This window comes from Manacus candei, unplaced genomic scaffold, assembly GCF_025592945.1.
Source record: "Manacus candei isolate 608988 ecotype Guabito, Panama unplaced genomic scaffold, ASM2559294v1 h1tg000047l, whole genome shotgun sequence".
Lineage (NCBI taxonomy): Eukaryota > Metazoa > Chordata > Aves > Passeriformes > Pipridae > Manacus > Manacus candei.
The window spans coordinates 280,452-302,455 of NW_026138095.1; the positions used below are offsets into that span (position 1 = coordinate 280,452).

A 22,004-nucleotide genomic window follows, 5' to 3' on the forward strand; every position below is an offset into this window, starting at 1 on the left:
CTCCCAGGCCTCACGCTCAAAGAGCAGACGACGCTGTGCACTCAACCGGCCCCTGCAGCACAGACTCCAGGCGAAGATCCCCAGAGACTTGTTTTTGTCTAACTCTTGGAAGCTCCTCCTCCAGCTGCTGCTAATCCATTACATGCACCCACTGAGGGGAAGCACACACATCAAACACACTGTCCTCTCTTTGATGTGCTCCTCTTCAGAAGGGGAACGGCAAGCAGATTAGATTCCTTCATGTAGTGATCTGACAGGGCCTGTAAACATCTTGTGCAAGGACTGCCGCACGCTGAGAGGAGGAGCAACCCTACAATAGTTTCCAGACCTTCTTCAGATCCAATTAGCCGAGATGGACGCTGGAAACCCAGGGGAAATTCCAGTGGATTTAGAATACTTCCCCTCACGCACTTAGAGCAGCTGAGCATTCCAGGAAAATGTCTCCAGTTGGAAAGTCCAAGGAAGGATTCAGCAAATATCAACAATTAGCTGACTAGTTAGTCTACGTGAATCCAAACACACTGAACAGCAGCTCAGCCCATGAAATCCATAAAGATGGCTGTAGATCCAGCTTGTTCTGTGACTAAGTCACACACAGCACCTTTGCCGCTTGTTGAACTTAATCAAAAGTTTGCAAAGCCCATCCAAACATCTCAGCTCAGCTTCAAGAGGGCAGAAAACAGCAGCTGTGTTCTGAACTAGTTAAGAATGCATAGCACAGTGCAGCAGTTAGAAGCTTAAGAGTAGCATGTGTATTAAGTAGTAGTATTACAATAACCTGTAAACAATAAAACCACTTCAAAAGAGCAAAATTATATAAAAAGCTCAAAATTTAAACCGAATAAATAGTCAACTAATGTGTGAGAAAGTCACACAAAGGCTATTTGTCACTGTCAATTATTAACACCCCCACCAGTCTAGCAGTCCCCAAACTGCAACAGGCACTCCTCGCCTCCCAGAGGGCACAAAGGATGCAGTAAGGGACAAGAGGGGACTTAAAACACTTAGGAAAATCATATCTGGGCTTTCTGGCCTACCTCCTTCCTCAATTAAAAGAATTCTTTTCTCTCTAGCATTTACATGAAAACGGTTCCTTTTGACTTCTACTCATAAGTCACAGTGTAGACCTAGTCCCTAACAATTAAAAATAGAATGGCCGCCACAGCTTCAAGGCTTCATCTTCCAAGCCGTGAGAAAAGAACTGTCTTTCAAAACAATTTCAAAACAATACAGTGTTTTTAATTCAAAACTCAAGAGATAACACTGAATGTAGACTGGACTCAAATAATAAGATTTCTAACCCATGTACATACTCAATAAATGTAGAACCATAAATTCTTCCATTTAAGCAGGATCTAATCAGTCTTTTGAAGATTCCACATTAGCCTGCTGAGAGCTCCAGATTTCCCTGAAGAACTTGCACAACAGCAAGCCTCAAAAGCAACAGCAACTCGTTTAAGAACCACCTGCACTACAGGGAACTGCAGCACAGAAATACTGGGGATCAAGATCATCCAGGCTGGCACCTCACCTCTGGCAGTAACTTGACTTCAAACATGTTTGTGTAAAAGGCAGGTGGGGCAACATATCCCAGTTTAGTATAGCTGCTTCACAGCTTTAGCAGTTTGTTACAAGTTTATGCCCTCAATCAGGAGTGCTACTGCAGGATTAAAAAATAATAATAAAACTACGGAGTGTCAAATCTGAAAGAGCAAGGAAAAGGCAAATACATCTGTAATAAAGGAGAAACCACAGTCAAATAACGCAAACTCTACAAATCTGAAGGATTCAGCTGGATCACCATAACAAGTAACTACTGCCATGCAGAGATCCATCCAAACAAGAATTTTCTCACTGCATTGCTCACCTGATTTTTGCAAAATGATTGAGAAGTTCCCACAGAGTCTGTTGGCAGAGGAAGGTGTCTTGCAAACGGGAGCCATCATCTAGTTGTAATGCTATCCGAACCTATTGGAAAAACACAGTGAATTCATCTGAAAATTGAATGAAAACTTTTTTTTCTTCACAACTTTTTAAAGTATTTCAGTGCTCCTTGTCCATATGTGCAGGCATTCTGGCCTGAATTCCAGTTTGTTGGGATGGACTTCTCCTGAGCATGGGGGAGGCCATCCTGGAAAACTAACCAGCTTTCAGGGGCCCCTCTTCCCTGTCATATCTTGAACTGGAACATGTTCAGAGAAAAGCCAGTGCAAACATCCCAAATAATGTGTCATGATGAGCAACTAAGATGTACTGTTTTACACCGGATGAAACTTTACAGAAAGGATCTTCACACCTACATAAAACAAATACCAGTAAGGCAGAAAGGACTGATGCAGCTGCACAACTTAAAATACCAACACAGAGCTCTGTCCACTTCAGCATCAGTTTGCAGAACAACTTCCCTGGGGCAAAACAAGCAGAGTACTTGCACATCCACACAGAGAAAGCAAGAATACAGTCCCCATTGATCCCTGCATTCCTGAAGACCTAAACAACCATTACCAGTCCAACAAAACAACATTTGCAACTCACTGATGCTTTCTAATCACCAAATTTTGACATGCAATACGAGAGTGAAGTAGCAAAAAAATCTTAAAAATAATTCTGGATGTTCAGTTATCAAGTTCTTGAACACCCACAGAAAAAGGCAAGGGCCAGCTAGCTGCCTATTTTAACAGGCTTTCTCCAACCTGGAATGTGAACATCCATGTTCATTAGCTCGTGCTACACACACTTCAGAGAACTGCTTCCCCACTTCTCTCAAAAAAAAAAAAAAAATCCAAAGTATTTCTAAAATGAACACATGCTGGGCTCAGTCCTGAAGAACTTAAACTCCTGACCATCTCAAGAGAAAAGTCTAGCAGCTGACCAAGAGATGGAGAATGGCAGTGCACTTCAGGTGTTCGTGTTTTGGGGTTTTTTTACCTTTTAGAGAATATTAAGCCTTCTCCAGAATGTCTAACTCTTAGGTTTTCCCAATTAGCTCACTTGCCTAAAGAAAAATCCTAAAAAAACCCACAGCCACTAGATGGAACCTGGTTTCTCCAGTCAACTACAGTTTTCTGAAGTCCACAGAAACTGGCCTTATTCCAAAGCCTGAGAAAGACATTAGCCCAGGACAGCCAAAGACACTTTCTTTCATTCTGTGTTTTCACATGTCCCTACCAACACTTTTAGTCAGCTTCACTGTGAGTGCAAGATGTGTGTGCAAGCAGGAGGGCAGAGGGGGAGAGAAAGAGAGGGAGATGGGAAAACAGACACCACACACTCCAGCAATCGACTGTGATTTCCGCGGAGGAATATGTTTGTCATCTGCCTCAGCTCCCACACGTCCTCACAGGACTGCAAATGTTGATCTGCTGGAGACAGGAATTTTTCTACATAAAGGAAACAGTGGCATCATTAACAACGAGCCAACAGAACAATGTCGTTTCATCCCACCACTAACACAACCTCCTGGTTTCTCCTACGTGGGAGACAAGCCTTAGATTATTCTCAGCAACAGCAGAGTGATGACAGCTGACATCACCATTCTGTAAGAATCCAGCCCAGAAACTCTGACTACCAGTTGCATCAGTTGTTGAGCGACAGTTCAAAGCTAAACATGTCACGAAAGTTCTATTCAGTCAATTAGAAAAGTCTCTTTAAAGACCCCAAGCACTACTTAAAATAATAGAGACCAGTGACAATTACCATCTAAGTTTACAAACATTTAAACAAAAGGCTGACAACTTTAACACAAGAGCTGAACTCATGGTCACCTGCCATCACAAGTGGAAATTGTTCCATTTTTCACTAAAGAACTGTCTTATGGGAAACAATGTTTTCTACATGCAAAGGGAAACAATGTTTTCTACGTGCAAAGGCAAATCCAAAAGCTTTCTATTTTTAAAATATCAAATTTGCTGAACAAACTCATAACTTATCGAAACGTGTATTCTGTTTCCAGGGTAACTGCTGTCACCAGAGGGAAGCACACCTACTTCCACCCACATTATCTTAACAGAAGATAGAATAATAGAAGACACAGAATCAGATTCATCCCAACATTACTGCAGCCAGCCAAAATGACCAACTCTGCATCTCAACTGACACCACAGCCCAGTCACAGCCACCTGCCTGTTTTAAACTCCTTAGTCTTTGCACATGCTCCCTGTGACAGGGAATTCTTTTAGTCAATTGTTCTGTACCAAGTCTTTTCTTACACTGTGAAATTCTCCCAAGTGGAATCTCTGCTCAAATTTGTGGGACAGTGACTCTGTTCAGGCTCCACCCTTCACGCACGCATTTGCTGCATCCTCTCACCCCCAGGACAAAGCAATGAGCACTCTGAGAGAAGACTCACTTCTGTAGATTCTTCTGCTGAACTACAACCAAATAGTAACAACTTACACTTCTTTTAGCTCTTCTCTTTTGGGATCTAAACTAGTGATTCCATGCTATAACCTCTCTCCTACAGTGCACAGTCCTTCTTACCCTTTCTCATAATATAACTTTGGGGGGAAAAAATAAAATCACTGTTTTCCTTCAGTACCTCTCAACCTCCCAACTGGACACAAATGTCAGATAAAGTCATCACTGCACCATTTCAACAGAAACACTTTCCTCTGGACGACAAACTCCATTCCATCACAATCTTTCACTGAAAATTTTAAGCAGATGCTCCCAGTTTGTGGTATTTTTTTAACTAAAGACGTCATTTGAAGCACAAACTTCTTTCTACCGCAAAGTCAGAAAGAAGGCATTAGTGCCAAAACAAAGAACATGGAGGTTTTACAGAGAAAAACATCAACATCAGTGACCCCTAAAAGTACATTGCACACCCACAGTGAACTAGAGCAGAGATTCCAAAGCCGCCTCACAACACAAAGTTCACATTTCAACATATCAGTTTCTCTCTGTGACAGCAAGAGCAACTGCCTACAACAAACACCACTAATTTGTCAGCTTGGCTGACAGACATTAAGAGATCAAAACCAATAGACCTGAAACTTTCATAAAAATTGAGAAACTCCCCCTGAGGAAGTCAGAAAGAAGAGCGATGACTGTCAGCAATGACTGTCAGAAATAGACAAATTTTCATTCCTAGGCTACTTAAATAAGACCATACATCACTTTTCTGACATAAAAAGTTCACACACATTAACACCTATGCGTCACTTTAACAGTTATGCCTCCAGCCACTACAGTGACACGTATAGATTTTTACACTCCTAAATGTGGCAATAATTCCTAGAGAACACAGCATCCATAAGCCCTTTTCAAATCATACTAAATAGGGACATTTGGCCACTGCTGGGGACAGCACATGTAACAAAAGACTCTAAAGCTGTGTGAACACACCATGACCAGCAATGCTGGGAAAGCAGCAAAAGAGAATTCAAAATCCAGAGGCAGACAACAGCAACTGAAACTGAAATTAGGAAAGGGAACTGAGTTAATCATCAGTGATGCTTAAGTTCCCAGGCATCCACGACTACTAGTCTTTCAGCTCCCCAAATGAACCCGTTCTCCTCCAACACACAGTTGGCACCACATGCTCATGCAGAACATAAGCAAAGACTTTCAACTACTAAATCACCACTTGCCACTGCACTTCAACCTGTCTTCAGCTGGTCTCCTGCACAGGCACTGGCCACACTGAGCTGTGCTCTTGCTCATCAGATAGGATGGGGTCATATCAGCAGAACTGGTAACTCAACAAATCAGGTCACACTGCGTAAACAAACATACCGTGGTTCCAGCTTCTGCTCTGTTAGTGACTGGCACCATCTCCAGCTTGGCATTGTTGGGCAGCCTGGCAAACCTCCACTGCAACGACAGGTCCAAGACACTCCTCTGAAACCTGAAGGAGAACATAGTCTTTGAACAATACAAAGTCCAGGTATTGAGCAACAGAATTCCCCAGAGGCTGACTAGAAGCCATGGAACACGATTCAACAATGGACAACTGGTAAATCAGAAAACAATCGTCAACAAAAGCTATTCTGCAGTTTGTAGAGGTCACAGGGAAAATACTCAAATGTATGTTTTTTCTTAGGCTTTGAAGAGATAAATAACAACTGACTACATAACCAAGCCTGGTTAAATACCAAGATACTCTTGTTTTAGTGCCACTCAGAGAAATGGCCTCTCGATTACGACACCATAAAGGCAGAGGGTCAAAGCCCCAGGTAAGAGGGGAGACGGGTGCTGCCACTGTGTGACCTGGGTGAGGTTCGCGCGTGGGGCCGTGTCCGCGGCAGTGACACGGGGCCTCGCCGCCCGCCAGCGGAACGTGGCACGGGGCCATCGGGAGGCCCTGACCTGACCCTCAGTGTGTGGCCCGGCCCCCAGCACGCCACCGCCCGCCGCGGGTCCGCCGGGCCCGGGACACCCCCCGGGCGGGCCGCGGACTCCGGCAGCGCCAGGCCCGGCCCGGCGGGCGGGGCCTCTCCCAGGGCCGCGGGCAGCCGGGCCCGGGCCCGGCTCCGCGAGGGGACTCACTTCAGGCCGTACTCGCCGGGACTGCCGCCCTGTTTCCTGCAGACCTCCTCGAGGACCTGCGGAGAGAACAGAGGCGTCACGGCCGGCCCGCGGCCCCGCCGCCCCGCCCTCCCCGTTGTGGACCCACCTGGAGCAGGACCGTGCCGGGCCCCACCCGCACCGTGACCCGCCGCCCGCTGGGCGCCAGCACCGACACCGCGGCGCCGCCCCCACCCGCTGCCGCCATCTTCCGCCAGCGCCGGACCCGCGCGGCCGGGGCGGAGCCGGCCCGGGGCCGCCCTGCTGCGGGCCCGCCCCGCCGCGCCCGGGCCGCGGCCGAGGGAGCGGAGCGGGGGGAACCGGCCCGGCCGGGTGGCTGTGGAAGCGTGTCCCGGGCGAGTCCCGGTCTGGCGGAGCCGGGGCCGGAGCGGAGCTGTCCGCCCGCGACGGGCGGCGGTTCCCGGAGCGCGAGGGGCTCGGGCAGCAGCGGCCCCTGGCAGGGCAGGCGCGGGGCGGCTCGGGCCGCTCCCCCGGCGAAGGGCGGGGGCGACCCCCGGCCCTGCCCGCTGGGCCGTGGTGGGGGCGGCTCCGGGGCCGGGCCCGCAGCTCCGCGGGGAGCGGGAGGGGAGCGGCCGCACGTCCCGCCGTGGCTGAGGGCCCTGCGCTGCCCCTTGGGTTTCCAATGTCGGGATCAGTCACCTGCTCCGAGGAAATAAAACGTTTCCGCGTCGTACCGGGACACCCCCCCGGCAGCGTAAGGGGTGACCCCGGACCGAGCGCATCGGCCCTGCCAGTACCGCGGGCAGCGCCGGCCCGGGCACCGCTGGTGGCCAGAACTCCCTTGGGCTGACGGATTCCTGGCTCTCTCCCGAGCAGGGATACCGAAGATCCCTGCGCCTACAAGGAAGGTTCTCTTGGGCCAAATAACAGCCCTGGCGAACCCCGCATGTCAGAGGGGAGCGTCCTGCCGCGTTCCCAGCGCCACGGGAGTGTCCAGGCAGTGTAACAATCAGGGCATCGCTGGTCAGACCAACCACAGCATCCTGCTGCCCTTGAAAGCCATTTCTTCTCGCCAAAAAAAAGGATAAAAAAGTTGGTTGGAAACCTCATGGCCAGTGCTGCTGCAGAGTCAGCTGGTTAGGTGAGATGGCTACAGCCAAGGAACAGAAATAATCATACATATTACAATACAAAATTTCCCAGAGACTTTATTTCATTTATGGACTTCTCCTTCAGTCTCAGCAAGGCCTTCTTCAGTCAAAGGCACTCTCAGATTCAATGACAGTCTGTTTTGTTTGCTATCATAAAAAAACCCCAACTTTTTAGTTTGAGTAACCACTGGAATTTATTTAGCCTAAGTTGTAACCACATGCCAAATACTTTCTCTACTTCTATATTTATCATATATGTTAAGCTTAAGTCCTCACTGCTACCCCCAGCACCCACAAAAATGTCTGCTTTGCTTGGCTTATAAAGGAAAAAGATCCTTTTAAGGAAAGATGCTTTTGTAAGAGATAACACTTGTTTTTACCATATCACCAGGGTGGGAGAAAGGAGAAGGAGAGTGGATGGGAATTTTAATGACGAAGAGACATCTCTTTTCTTATATATGTGGATTCACTGTAACTGTTCAGTGAGATGTAGCAATAATAATAAAGGATGCCCAGGTCTATAACGTTTAAAACAATGCTTTAAAATATCTTTATGTTTGTTCTTTCCATTCCATTGGGCAGTATCATTGCCATAGCACTTATAAAGTGTTCAGGATATATTACATAATTCCCCATCTTTTCAATTGCCTTTTGCTGTAAAATACATGAAGACTTAAGGGCAAGATTGTTCTGAAAGTTGACACACTTTTGCCTAAAAAAGGGTGCAACAAATATCTACAATGTTCAAGTCCTTCTTAGTCTTTAAAATAGGGCAGAGATCCAAAGCTCTTTTAGCATCTCACACATAATGAAGATATCCTGTTCTTCCACTAATTAATACCTTTACAGAAGGTATGAAGGAGAAGAAGCAATTAAGATGGCTCTGTTAACTGCAGTGATTATCCTGCTGCTCAGGCAGAGCAGCCATTCCATTTTAAAAGAAGCATTTTGGGTTACAAAGCCCAAAACACTGGTCTCATTTCTGGGTGGGGGTAGCTCCTATTTGATGTCTGAAGCAGGCAGCTGTTTCCTATTTTGTATTTGGAAGTGACACATCTCTTAAAGAAATGTTGCTCCTGTTAAAAAGATACCAATGTAATTTGAGCTGAACACTTCCAAGTTGCAGGATTAGAGGTGCTCTGGTTATTAATGGCATGGCATAATCAGAAAGTTGCATGGAGGTGAAGGGTCACATTTCATACCCAGAGCCACTTCTAATCTCAAATATTTATCTGAAATTAGAAGCATCAGGAGAGAAAGAAGAGGGAGGTAACTACAACCTGGAGTTCATTAAAGTGCCACAAAGAAAGAGGAACTCATTAGGGAATGGCTGAAAACACTCTTAATTCAGATTTCTGCCACTGGCTGAAGGATGCCTGCAAATCTATCAGGTGAGCCCCAGCCAAACAATGTCCTCCAAAAACTTCTCATAAATTGCATTTCTTTAGTAATTACAGTGAACACACCACAGAATGACGTTCCTTAATCCCACCTTTCAGGCAGCTGGTGCTTTGCTTTCAACATGTAGCCCTGGCACCGTCTGTTTCTGCATTCAGTCACAGGCATACAGGGAGTAACACACATTTGCTTCTTCATAAAGCAGCAAAACCTCTCCCCACTTTTTTTCTTTCTTCTTTCAAAACGAATAGGAAATTAGCTGTGAACATCCAGAAACACATAGTAACCAGCTCCAAAACATGATGCAGAACAAGCTACTTATCACAGTAACAATGATTCTGAAAAGTGTTTCCTGCTGCCTGTACAGACATCACTGACTGCACAGAGTCCTGGAGACATTCAATGCTCGGTTCTCACCCGAGCATCGCCCAGCACGTCACACTTGTACCCAGGCTATGAGCAGGCTCTGCTGCTCTCCCAGAGTGCTTTACACCTCCCAGCCCCAGGGTCACAGGAGGCAGTGGTAGCACGACTGTGCAAAAGTAGGATTGTTCCTGTTGGGGAGTATTGTTCTATGGGGTAACAGACACCACACACACACACACACACACACTCTTCTGATCAACACAAGACCCAAGAAACAAACCAGAGAACTTCCACTGAGCCAGGCTGCAGAGTGGCTCAAATGAGGCGTTGAGACCTGGCTACAAAGGGGAACCATACCCATGGCATGAGGCCTTACACAGGACTCCAGGTGTAACCCTCTTGATTCCTGACAGGGAAACACCCAAAGGGCAAGTGCTGGGCCTGCCTTGGTCCTGGCAGGGTATGAGGGAACTCAGAACTGTCTCATAAGCTTTTGCATAGCACAGTCCAATATACTGAACATATAGAACTGTCTTGGGACATAGTGGAATACATTATGCAGGACATTTCACTTTGGAAGGTATTAAACGAAAACAGCATCTCCCTTGACATTATTCCAAATCGTTAAAAGTTTCTTGCTTGCCTCTTACATGCCTCACTCCTACCAATAAAAATGCCCAATCTTGAGTGCCCGGAGCAGGACTCCAATTCTTTCAGCTCTCTCTGAGCTTCCTTTTGTTCTGAGCCTCATCTATTCAATGTAGGCAGTCTCTTATCAAAGGATTAAAACTCACTGAAACCCTCATGCTGAAGGACAGTGTTATAACCTTCTCTAAAATCTGTATTACTTTGATGTTCTCTCAAGTTCAGTATGTCAAGGAGTTGAACGGTACCAGATTTAAATGTCTAGAAGTCAAAGTCTGTCATGCCAGACCCTCCTGCAGCCTTACACTCTTCCTCACAGCCCCTTACTCTGCCATGGCAGGTAATAAAACATTTTACTGAGCTTTGGAAGGATAACAAGAGTGCTCTGAAAGACCCCTCCTAAGTGACCTGAACCAGAGCTAATAAAGCTAAGGCGGGCTCAGTAAAGACAAGCCAGGCAAAATTTAAATTTTTTTGCATCACCTCTTGGGACAAAGGTCTGCAACTTTAACACATATTCCTCTCTGCCCCTAGGTTCTTCCCTGGTGCATGATACTAAGTCCTCTCTTAATGCACCAGCTGGTACAAGGCCTTATGGAGTGCAGGGATTCAGCCCTCCACAGAGAGAAGGAGCACAGGTACCAGAAGGAACACAAGCTCAGCAGCAGGAGGCACGGCAGCTTTTCTCTGAAGGATGGAGTTCAGCAATCTTATCCCTCCTGGTTTCTTGCTGTAGCTATTGGACTATGAGGTCCTGGAGTTGTTTATGCCAACTGCTCCAGCGATCCTGGAGCACTCTGAAGACTTACTGCTCTATCTGTTCAGATTTTGCACCAACAGAGCAGTTTGCAGCTGCAGCTATGCTCCGGCTGACCAACGAGCTCTGCAACTTGCGGAAGCTAGTCCCAGTGATCCATTGCTCAGACCTGGCACAACCAGTGAAGAAAGGATGTTTAGTCCAGTGTAGGGAAAGAGATGATAATATAGGAATGTACTAGGACCACACACCTATCAGGGAGTGAATATAGTGCATTTGTGGAGGGGTATGGTCAATTTAATGGCTATTCCTGGCTATAAAGTTACCATGGGTAATATCAGCATTTACATGAAACATTTGAAGGTAAAAATCTGAGTGAGGACAGAGCAAAAACTGAGAGTAGGTAAGAGTAATTGAAAGATAAAATCCCCAACATGGCAAGCAAACCAAAACAACGTGCTACGTGTGTAGGAAGAAGAGAGCTGAGGACACACTCAGAAAGTCCAAATATGATAAAGTAAAAAATATAGTTGCAGCAGCTGGACAGCCCTAAGTCCTGCTTGACAAAAAGCCCTTCCACGTGCTATTTTAAGACTGTACTATTTTCACCTTTTCTGATCCCAGATAGATTATATTTCCCAGTAAAGACAGCCTCCCTACTCCTTTCTGGAGGGCTGTCAAAGAGCATGAGCTGTCCCATTTTGTACCTACATCAATAACTTAAAGCACAGCATTATCTCTGGTTTTCCTCGGTTTTCAATTCCAAGGGAATTGAAGCACTTCCATAAGGGCAGCACTTCCATGGATTCCCCCTCTCTCAGACGACCGACACTCTGGTGACAACAGGGCTTTTTCTCCAGGATTCTTCTTGCAATCAGTGGAATCGTCCGGGGCCCCCGGGAACAACCGGGAAGAGCCGGCGGCGGTAAACCTCGTGAGCTGCCGAGAGCACCAAGGCGAAGCCTCCGCGAAAGCCGCGCCGTCGGCCGGGGGCCGCAGGGGGCCCGGGACCCCCCGCCTTGGGCCCGCCGCGCCCCGACCGGCCCGGGGCCTCCGCGCCCCCTCCCGCTCTCGGCAGCAGCATCCTCCGGCCGGGGGCGATCCGCCGCCCGCCCCGGTCACCCGCGGGAGCTACGCGGACCGGACGCCGATGTCTGGGGCCAAATGACCGGCCTCCCGCTGCGCCCTGCGAACTGGGGCAAGGCCGGAGCCCGGCTCCGCGGCCCACTCCCGGGCCGGCGCGGAAGGCCCCGCACCGGGGCGGCCGGGGGGCGCAGGGCCGAGCCCCGCCGGCAGAGCGGCGGCGGCACGTCCCGGGGCGGGGCGGGCAGTGCCGCCCACGCGGAGCCGGGGAGGAGCTGCCGTCGGGGCCGCGGGGAGGAGGGGGGAGGGGGGAAACGGGGGGCGCTGCCGTGGGGGCCGCCACGTGCGGGGCCACGCGCCCAGGCGGCCCGACCTCCCCCCCGGCCCCGGCGAGAGGCCGCCCCGGGCCCCCGCCGCCCTGCGGGTGAGGCTGGAGGCCGCCGCTGCCGCCGCCGCCGCGGCCCCGGCGCCGGCAGGGGCGGCGATGGCGTCGCGGCCGGGCGCGGGGCGCGCCCCGACGGAGCGGCCCGCCGTGCCGGTGCGGCGCGGCGCAGACCCCCCGCTCCCTCCCCTCGCTCCGAGGGGGCGGAGGGCAGGGCAGGGCGGGGGCTGGCCGGCTGCTGCCCCACGCGGCGCCCGGGCTGGCGGCGCCCCCGGCGCGCTCCCCGCGCACTCCGTGCCCCTCTGTCATGCTCGCCGCCTGGGAGCGGGCGGCGGGCTCCTGTGCCGGCAGCCGCGCCGCCGAGCCCGCGCCGCCGGCGCTGCCCTCGCCGCCCGCCGCCGACCCCCGTCCCCGCGGGTGGCGCGGCGGGGCGCGGCGGAGCGCGGGCGGCGCTGCCCGCCGCCGGGGGCTGGCTGCTGCTGCTGCCGCCGCGGCGAGCGGCGGGTGGCGGCGGGCGGCGATGGGCACGGCGGCGGTGCACCTCCTGCTGCTGCTGGGGCTGCTGCACGCCGGGCCCGGCGGCGAGGGCAGGAAGGGCTGGCGACGGCGAGGCCCGGCGGCCCGCGAGCGCGGCGAGGCGGCGGCGGCGGCAGCCGAGAGCTTCCCGCTGGACTTCACCGCCGTGGAGGGCAACATGGACAGCTTCATGGCGCAGGTCAAGAGCCTGGCGCAGTCGCTGTACCCCTGCTCGGCCCAGGCGCTGCCGCACGACCTGCGCCTGCACCTCCTCCACAACGCCTCGGTCACCTGCAACGACGGCAGCCCGGCCGGGTGAGTCCCCGAGCCGCGCCGGCCCCTCCGCGCGCCCCGGGGCTGCCCCGCGCGGCCGCCGCCGCTCCCCCGGCCCGGCCCCGAGGGCTGCGGCGCCACCGCGCGGCCGCGCGCGGCACCGCCGGCGACAGGTGCAGCGGCGCCTCCCGGGCGGCGGCCCCGGCGCTTCCCCGGCCGGGCGCGAGCGGCGCCGGTGCCGCCGCCCCTCCCGCCGCCCCTCCCGCCGCCCCTGCCGCCGCCTCGGCGCGGCCCCGGCCCGGGCGGCACCGGAGCGCTGCGGTCGGGCCCGGCTCCGGCTCAGGCGCCGCCCCTTGTCTGTGCCCGCAGCTACTACCTGAAGGAGTCCAAGGGCAGCCGGCGGTGGCTGCTGTTCCTGGAAGGTGAGCGCCGGCGTCCCGGTCCCCCGCAGCGGCCACCGCGAGCGGGGCGGCGGCCCGAGGCTGCCCTCGGTGCCCCGGCCCTCGCGGGCCGCCGTCCCTCAGCCACGGGCCCCCGGCCCCTCGGGGCCGCCTGACCCCTGTCCCCTCGCCAGGAGGGTGGTACTGCTTCAACAGGGAGAACTGCGACACCCGCTACGACACCATGCGACGGCTGATGAGCTCCCGGGAGTGGCCCGCGACCCGCGTGGGTGAGTCGCTCCGAGGAGCAGCCCCGAGGGACCGGGGCCGGGCCGAGGCAGGTGCCTGGTCGCTGCCCCGCGATGCTCCCGCGGGCACGGGCAGACGTTTGGGTGCACAGGTATCGCAGGTACTGAGTGCTGCTCTCTTTGCTCTCTCTGCTTGTGCTGCAGCCGCCTGGATACCCAAACCTCCATCACTCAAACAGATCATTTAATTGCCTATATTGGAATTCACCTGCTAGGATTTGTTTTTTGGGGAAGTACTTAAGCGGGCATCACAGGTCTTTTCTATACTGCAAGAAGCTTCTAGACAGGCTTCATCTGTGAATCAAATTCTCAATGTCACATCTGCCTAAGGGCAAATTTAGAAATGTTCCTTCCCCTTCCATTACCAATGTTTTTCATCATGAATGTTTGTTTTCTGTGTGGTCAGAGGTCTTGCATGAGGCTGCTACGGCTCCTCTGAAGTCACAGACTCATCTGTACATTTCTTGTTTCTTTGTGCCCATCTGCAGGAACTGGGATCCTCTCCTCGCAGCCAGAAGAAAATCCCCACTGGTGGAATGCAAACATGGTGTAAGGAGGGACAACGGAGGGAAGTAGCTTTATACTTAAACACCATCTCCTGCCTTTCAGGCTGCTAAAAATGCTGCAGAGATGGGTTAAAATTAATACTTGGGAGAGGAAATTGTGTGTTTCCTCATTTGATGTAGTTCAGCTCTCTAACAAATAGGGCTACGAGGTCCAGAGAAACTTAAGTTCAGTCTCCTTGGGGTTGTGGGGTGATCTAATGGAGAAAAACTGGGGATATCCTAGAGAGCCTTCTCAGATGGCTGCAGTGGCAAATCCGTCAGAAGTGGTGGGCTGATTGTGTGTTACACATCTGCCAATTTGAGAGGAATGTGGAGCAGCTCTCCTAGTTCAAAGAGAAATGAGAGAGACCAGTTTATATATGCATCTGTACAGAAGGGATGTTTATTTGCCTCCTGCAAGATGGAGACAAAAATGGGAAGATAATTCCTTCAAAAACCTCTGGTGGTTGCAGTTCAACGTTTATACTGCACTGACAAGAGTCTTCTCATTTTCCATGTGAAAAACTGAAGCATAGAGAGTTTCCTTGTGGCAAACCATCCACCGTGGGATAGCTGAGAGAAAAATCATGGCCCATCGTTCTGTCTCCTGAGCTCAGTGCTTCAATTAAATTGATAGAAGACATGTTATTTATTGATTTAACTCAGTAAAACTACTAGTGTTCAGGAGAAAATACAAGGCAGTTGTAAATGTCACTTGTTTTACAGGCAGGTAAGTTGTCAAACTGGACAGAAACTCTTCCCTTTTCCCCTTCCCAAAGTTTAATTTTCTTCCAGTTAGGTGACCCCATCCTCACCCCTCTGTGCATGTCAGAGGCACAGCAGGACTCACACAGCTCTCTCTTACAGATTCATCCCGTATTGCTCAAGTGATGTTTGGAGCGGTGCCTCTTCCAAGTCTGAGAAAAGTGAGTGTTGCTGATGGGCTGTTGCTGCCCCAGACATCACACATTAAAGGATGTGGCCAGACTTTTGTGAAACCACATGGATGAAGAACAGGCTTTTTCTTGCTGAAGGGCAGGAAAGAATATCAAGCTACTTCCAGATAAAACATCCTGATCTCTTTAGCTCAGGCTGTTTTGACATAGTTCAGAGCCACTGCTTGCAGAGATGTTACACTGATCCAGTATGCAAGGATTAGAAGAACAAAATTCCTTTTAGTTGAATATCCAGGTTCTAGCACGCAGCAAATTAATTGGTGTAGCTGAGCGACCGTGGCCTGTTGCGTGTGACTTTGGCATGGCTTACCTGAGAGGAAGGACTGTGAATTTAGTGTCAGACTTTAATCAGGAGGATATTTGGCCTTAGACAGGAGCCATCATGTGTGAGGCTAAAGCCGTCTGCAGGTTTCTTGGGAATCAGAGAATAGTTCATCTCAATCCATGCATTGCCATCGGCTGTCGTTCTGGTGATGTCACAGGTACCCTTTCTCTTCATCCCAGCTCCTTGGAGCTGTTGCTCCAAGTATCCATGACTGCTGGTGGTACCAAGGAAGTGGTGTCTGTGTAGGTGTAACACTTTGTGAAGCATTGCTTGTCTGAATTGGCTTGATAAATGGGGAAAAAGGGGAAGCAGTAAGTTGGAACTGAGATTCCAGGTGGTAGAAAGGTGTGTGTGTTCCTCCTGTATGGAGATAGGGTCCCAGTACCTTCCTTCTTGTTTTCCTTCTCTAAGTTTACCCATTTCTAAGCACTATTGTAGGAAGGTACTTGTGTAATTGTGTATTCAGATCACTCTATTCACTTTCTTTCAGGGAAGCAAGTTTTGTATGGGGCAGGGAGAGTTTCTTAGGTGTACTTGGTACAGGTGGATAAAATGAACCTGGGTTAGGTTCGTAATCCCTTTGGAAAGTTCTTAAGCATTTTTGGAGAGGAAGTAAAAGTCTGAGCCTGGAAGGAAACAATTTTGTTGACACTGAGCTGTCTCTTCCAGATGAATATGCCTTCATGGGAGCACTGATCATTCAGGAGGTTATAAAGGAACTGGTGGGAAAAGGTCTGAGCACTGCAAAAGTGTTGCTGCTAGCGGGGAGCAGGTAGGTATCCACCAGATTCCCTTTGGTGAGAACAGGAGATTTCCACAGTAGAAAGCTGTTAGGAAAGGTAGCTTCTAGGACTACAGTAACGCTAATATAGCAAACCCTGTATCTCTTCTCAGTTTTCTCCTCTAAGGGGTACGACAGGGGAGGATACAATATTATTTCCGCAGCTTCCGGTCCAGATAGAACCAGAATAAAAACAGAAAACAGAGAAAATAGTAACAAGACAAAAGCTTGCAAGATAATAAGATAAAAGCTTTGCGTTCTCTGCATCAAGAATGCTGGTTCCTGTTGGCCCACATCATGAGACACACCCCTGCTGCAAATTGATTCAAGACACTAAATTCAAAACCAGACTTGCCTCACACAGGTGCACTAGATTGTCCCGTGTTGCACAAAGCTCTGGTACACTCAGCATATGTTACACAGGGGTATGATAGAGAAGCTGCAAAGGGTGAATTCATCTCACTTCAGATTCTTTCAGTCTACTGAGCAACCAAACCTCTTGCAAATGATACAGAGCATATATATCTGCCAGAAGAGAGCATAACAACAGGACTTGGTTTCCGAGGTAGCAGATGGTTACTCAGCACAGTTACTTTATTTGTGAGTCTTTTGCAAAGCAAGGAAATAATGTGACTACCAATTTCATGGTGAATGGTTGGGTAGCTCTGCTGTGGGTAAATGAAGGTGTTTATAGTATGTCACTGCTGGCCAGGTGTGTGACACCTGTGTGTGCCTCATGACTGCAGTGTTGACGTTGCTGTTGCAGTGCTGGAGGGACAGGAGTGCTCCTGAACGTGGACCGAGTGGCAGAGCAGCTGGAGGAGATGGGTTATCAAGGGATTCAGGTTCGAGGCTTGGCAGACTCTGGATGGTTCCTGGATAACAAACAGTATCGCAGAACTGACTGTATCGATACCATAACGTGTGCTCCAACAGAGGCCATCAGAAGAGGAATAAGGTACAGTCAGATACTCTAAAGTACCCTGCTGTAAGAGGCTAGATTGTGGAGAAGATGTCCTCCTTCTCTATCTTCCTTCATTTTGATACTTAAAGGTTTTTCAGTAACTTTATTGAAAAAGACAATAATGTAAAATCTAGACGTGTAAAAGAACACGAGCAGTTGCAGGTGCTCTAAAATGTGTCGATGGGACAATGTAGCCAAGAGAGAGCTGTGCTATCAGTTGGAACTCTAATCAGAACAGAAATAGACTGGGATATGGAGAGGCAGTTGTTAGGATTGCCCTGTGCCTCTCATTCTGTTATTGCTTTGTTTCCTAGATACTGGAATGGCATTGTTCCTGAACGCTGTAAGCTGCAGTTTAAAGAGGGAGAGGAATGGAATTGCTTTTTTGGGTATAAGATTTACCCCACTCTTCGATGTAAGTTTCAGAGAAGAGATATAAAATGAATTCTAAAGTTTCCTCTGTATCCGCAACTGTCTTGGAGCAATCTCTTTTTCAAATTTTTTGTCTTCCTAGGTCCAGTCTTTGTTGTCCAGTGGCTCTTTGATGAGGCCCAGCTTACTGTAGACAACGTACACCTCACTGGCCAGCCTGTTCAAGAAGGGCAGTGGCTCTACATCCAGAATCTGGGTAGAGAGCTGAGAAACACCTTGAAGGATGTGACGTAAGTGTTTTCTTGAGGAAAACCTGGCACATTTGTTTCTAAGGGACATTCTTGTCCAGTGTCCTGGCATTGTTTCTCAGATCTCTGCTGAAAAAGGAATATTGTAAGTTTGATAACTATTAGCTCATCCACATCAAGAATCTTGCCTTTTTCATTTCTGGGTAAAATTCCATCTTCTCCCTAGTCCAGAATGTTCTGTTCAGCAGGAGTTGCTTTGTCCTTCAAGACATAATCCACGTTTCCTTTCTTTCTTTAGTGCAAGCTTTGCTCCTGCCTGCTTGTCCCACGAGATCATCACACGCAAGTGAGTTCTTGTGCAGATCCTCTGAGAGGTGAACGGGGACGTGGCTGGGGAACGAGCCCATCCTGGCATCCTGACCCCTCTGATGAGACCTGTACGGTTTGTCTTTTCAGTCACTGGACTGACATCCAGGTGAAGGGGACGTCGTTACCCCGTGCCCTGCACTGCTGGGATCGGAGCCTGCATGAGAGCAACAAAAACGGGAAGGCCCCTCTGAAAGGCTGCCCAATTCACCTGATTGACAGCTGTCCATGGCCTCACTGCAACCCCTCATGCCCCACAATCAGGGACCAGTTCACAGGGCAGGAGATGAATGTGATCCAGTTCCTCATGCATATGGGGTTTGATGTTCAGAAGATGGCACAGCAGCAGGGCCTGGAGCCCAGCAAACTCCTGGGGATGCTCAGCAGTGATAACTAGGGAGGGCTTGTCAGAGGGGCAGAGATTAGATCAGGAGGAGAGAGACTCTTGGCCCTTCTCCCACACTTTCTAATCTTCTTCCTTGCGCTCCTGCAGGCAGATGCACGCTCACATCCAGGCACGCTCACACCTGTGCACACCCACGTGCTCCCACGCTCTTGCACACTTTAGGGTGTGTCAAGAACAAAACAAAACAAAAAAGCAATTCCTTGCTTACGCTGTTTGGCTGGAACTCGTTCCCTCCAAACTCCAGCCAGTCACATCCTCTTCCTGTGTTACACAAGGCAATCGGATACAGGGAGTAGCAAAGCCATAAATAGCAGCGATGAGAACCTTTCCCAGATCTGGGACGTCTTCCCTTGCCATGAATTTTACATCATAGACTTGATACAAGTGGTGTAAAAAGCAAGCACTGGATTTCTTCTGTCCAACTAGAAGTGAAGGAATGATTACATGACTTCCTGGAGGTCAGCATCTCATGCTGAGTCACAGTGTACAGACCCAGGACACGTGCTAGGGATGGACACTCTTGTACTCAATTTATTCGTATTATTTTATAAAATGACTTTTTTATTACTTTTTTTTTAACTAAGCAAGAAATATAAATGATATTGTTTTGTAACATATTTTTTTTTACATAACGAAGAAACCTCTTGCTACTTTGGCAACGTGGACATATTTATTTTAATATGTAAAATGCTATTTATAAGGGCTGACCAGAGAACCATACCTATGTCTTTGTAAAGTTGTATATGCTGCTCATTTGGATGGGTTATCCTGATGGTCACTTCTGCCTGGGAGAGGGCTAAGGGTGGTGTTGACAAATTTTTATTAATTAGACTTCTGTGTTCCCCTTGCAGTGTTCCTTGTTATTGTTTCTCTGATGAAGAGGTTGTAACATGAGGTTTAAGTACAGAGACTTTCACCCGGCACCTGATGTTTGCAGACTTCCACAGCATTTTTGGCTTGACTGTGATTTCCCAGGTACTCCAGGGCACTCGATTGAATGGTGCAGGGAGATCTGGCTTTGCAGTAAAGGCCTGTCTTCCAGTGAGGGAAATGTTTGATCAGACTGTCAGAAGCATTTGGAACAGAAAAGACAGCACAAGACAAGCATCAACGTATTTCTCTTCTTGTAGTCATTTGGGAACACACCCACTTCAGCACAGAGAATCCCCTTTGATGGTAGGGGAGGAGAGCAAGTGAGGGATTGGGAATTCGTAGAAGAGACCGTTCCTGGGGTGGGACCTTCCCCCTGCAGCACAGGGTGTGGGGAGACTTGCATGAGGAGTATGGCTTACTCCCTGCTGCAGGAGGTCCTGGACCAACTGTGTGTGGTTATGCAATGTGTAGGCCACAAAGAATTCGGGCCTTTTTTTAGAAAAATTCCCTGCACTTTCAAGATGGGCCTTACGAGGTTAGAATGGTGGTGCTGTTTGTGAGATCCCTTGTCTTGGGTAAGTAAACCCCAAGAATGAACCAAACCACAGCCCTTTGGTTCCTTTTCAAGGGCTTCAGGAAAAGTTGGGCAGGAACACAGAGGGAATCAGCTGTCCTGCTGAGCGTGATGGGATTAGCACACACTGAAGATAAAAAAGTAGCTAAAGAGAAAATGAATGATACTGCCAGCAGAACTGAAAAGCGGGAAAACATCAGTGGAGTTTCCCTATGATCAGTTTGGTGATTGCTGATATCCTTTATGTTTTAATGACTTGAGTATAAAAGTGAAATTGTCCTGATTACGTTTTTCATCTGTTTTCTGCTGTGCAGAAGCCACTGACAAAAGGGCAAGGCTGGAAGAATTCAGTACCAAGTGTTTGTGCTCTAAGATCTTGCAACTAGATGAGGTTTTTTGTCTCAGAGGAGAAGTGGCTGTGGTCCATCTGATGCACTGCTCTGCTGGTGTGATTTTGGGAACCTTTGCCTTCTGCCAGCACTGCCTTCAGCACTGAGGGCTCTCCAGAGGGCACTACTTCTCATGGGAAAGCAGAAGCCAAGCAGCAGGACCAGCTCTGCCCCCCCAGCATCACCAATTGGTCACAGAGTGTAGGGCAAGGGGGGATGTGTCCTCAGGTGGACTGTGACATGGAGTGACCCTGTGCTCTCTGCTGGTCCCTGGGCAGGTAGTAAGTGATGACCAGGATATGCCACAATACAGTCAGTAACACACTGCCAATGAGGCCTGGAAAACTTCTAGAGGTGAAGAGAGAGGAAGGGCAAGACTTTTGGGGGAAAACCTCATCACCTGGAGCTCCTCAGCTCTCCTGCTGCATTTCCTGGTTGTTGTGATGTTAACTGTGCAACTTCCACCCCAAATGAATACAGGTTTTGTACTTTTAGCACCAGAGGTCTTAAGGAAAATGGGAGGGACTTGAATGAAAGAGACACTGAGGTTACAAGACAGTGTCAAAACTGAAGGTAGGCACATTTTATCCTAAGAGCCACAAAAACTGTACTGTTCTTATGTGAACTGTTCCATAAAGTTATCCTGCTTCCACACTGGGATTAACACTGCAGATGAGGAGTCAGCAATGCTGCCGTGGGGTAAGGGAGGAATTTTTCTACTCTGCTGTGGTTTTCATTTTTCCCATTCTAAAACTACATCAGAAATTTTCTTCCGGGCTTTTAGAGTTAGAATTAAGAGACTTCTGGGTAGAGACAAAGTTTCGGGCGTTGTGTGCCAGGCAGGCTCCCTGTGGAAGCTTTGATCCCACAGGACGGAGGGTTTGACACTATATATTGAAATCTGTATTCCAAAACAGAGCTAAGAATATCAAAGCAATTTTTTTTTTTTAACAAGTGTATTTGGTTGTGGCATTTGGAGATACAAGAATAACTGGTCTCCACATAAGTAAAACAGAGACAGGGATGAGTTTAAGGAAATGGTGAGGACTGGCATGCTAAACCTTCACAGCCACAAGCTCTCACTAAAGCTCAAAAGCACAGCAGGTAAATGTATTGCTGCTCCAGATCTACTGCAGCAAAGTGAGTCAGCTTTTATCCAGCCTCTGGCCTAAATCCTTTCTTTCATAGGGTTTGTGCTGCCTTTGGGCTTGTGCCCCTACTCTTGGGTCTGCAGGACTGAGCTGCTGTTCCTGCAGTGTGGCCGGATCACAGCCTTGTGCCACAGTCAGCCCCCTCCCTTCAGTGCGGGGGCTGCGGGGGGGGGAACGGCAGCATTCCAGTGACCCCAGAGTTTCTAGAACAGCAGAAGGATAATCAAGAGCCTCTGGTGGAGCTCGCAGCTTCAGTGTTAAATAACACCGGCTCCCAACAGCTGAGGGGGGGCAGGACTCATTCCAGAACTATTAATAAAGCCCCTA

General features: G+C 49.5%; 2 protein-coding genes and 1 long non-coding RNA gene across 6 annotated transcripts in view; 2 read left to right on the forward strand and 1 right to left on the reverse strand.

Annotated features, from left to right (window-relative positions):
* The window catches only part of ASPSCR1 (ASPSCR1 tether for SLC2A4, UBX domain containing), a 43,306-nt gene extending 29,845 nt beyond the window's left edge, over window positions 1–13,461 (reverse strand). Inside the window, exons 1-4 of one of the 3 annotated variants that reach the window (XM_051797768.1) lie at window positions 13,416–13,461; window positions 6,490–6,545; window positions 5,737–5,848; window positions 1,868–1,968 (exon numbers count right to left, since the gene is read on the reverse strand). In XM_051797768.1, coding sequence (XP_051653728.1) covers window positions 1,868–1,968; window positions 5,737–5,775 — 140 coding nt within the window. In that variant the 5' untranslated portion in view covers window positions 5,776–5,848; window positions 6,490–6,545; window positions 13,416–13,461. Of the gene's footprint in view, window positions 1–1,867; window positions 1,969–5,736; window positions 5,849–6,489; window positions 6,546–6,616; window positions 6,734–13,415 lie in introns of those variants that run through there. The other 2 variants (XM_051797766.1, XM_051797767.1) reach the window with 2 other exon arrangements.
* Window positions 5,818–8,155, forward strand: LOC127475725 (uncharacterized). The gene is made up of 3 exons (XR_007906309.1): window positions 5,818–5,956; window positions 6,044–6,176; window positions 7,345–8,155. It is a non-coding gene; the product is annotated as an uncharacterized LOC127475725 (long non-coding RNA).
* On the forward strand, window positions 12,756–19,819 carry NOTUM (notum, palmitoleoyl-protein carboxylesterase). Of its 2 annotated transcripts, XR_007906303.1 has the most exons (12): window positions 12,756–13,081; window positions 13,409–13,461; window positions 13,614–13,709; window positions 14,216–14,276; window positions 15,140–15,198; window positions 16,223–16,325; window positions 17,101–17,292; window positions 17,613–17,713; window positions 17,813–17,960; window positions 18,217–18,264; window positions 18,375–19,148; window positions 19,542–19,819. XR_007906303.1 is itself a non-coding variant. In XM_051797765.1 (11 exons), exons 1-11 carry the CDS (start codon window positions 12,771–12,773, stop codon window positions 18,679–18,681), a joined length of 1,479 nt encoding a protein of 492 aa, XP_051653725.1. In that variant the 5' UTR covers window positions 12,756–12,770; the 3' UTR covers window positions 18,682–19,540. The 2 variants fall into 2 exon arrangements, 1 of the variants encoding a protein (XP_051653725.1); XM_051797765.1 differs by lacking the exon at window positions 19,542–19,819 and having other exon boundaries at window positions 18,375–19,540.
* The last annotated feature ends 2,185 nt before the right edge of the window (window positions 19,820–22,004 follow it).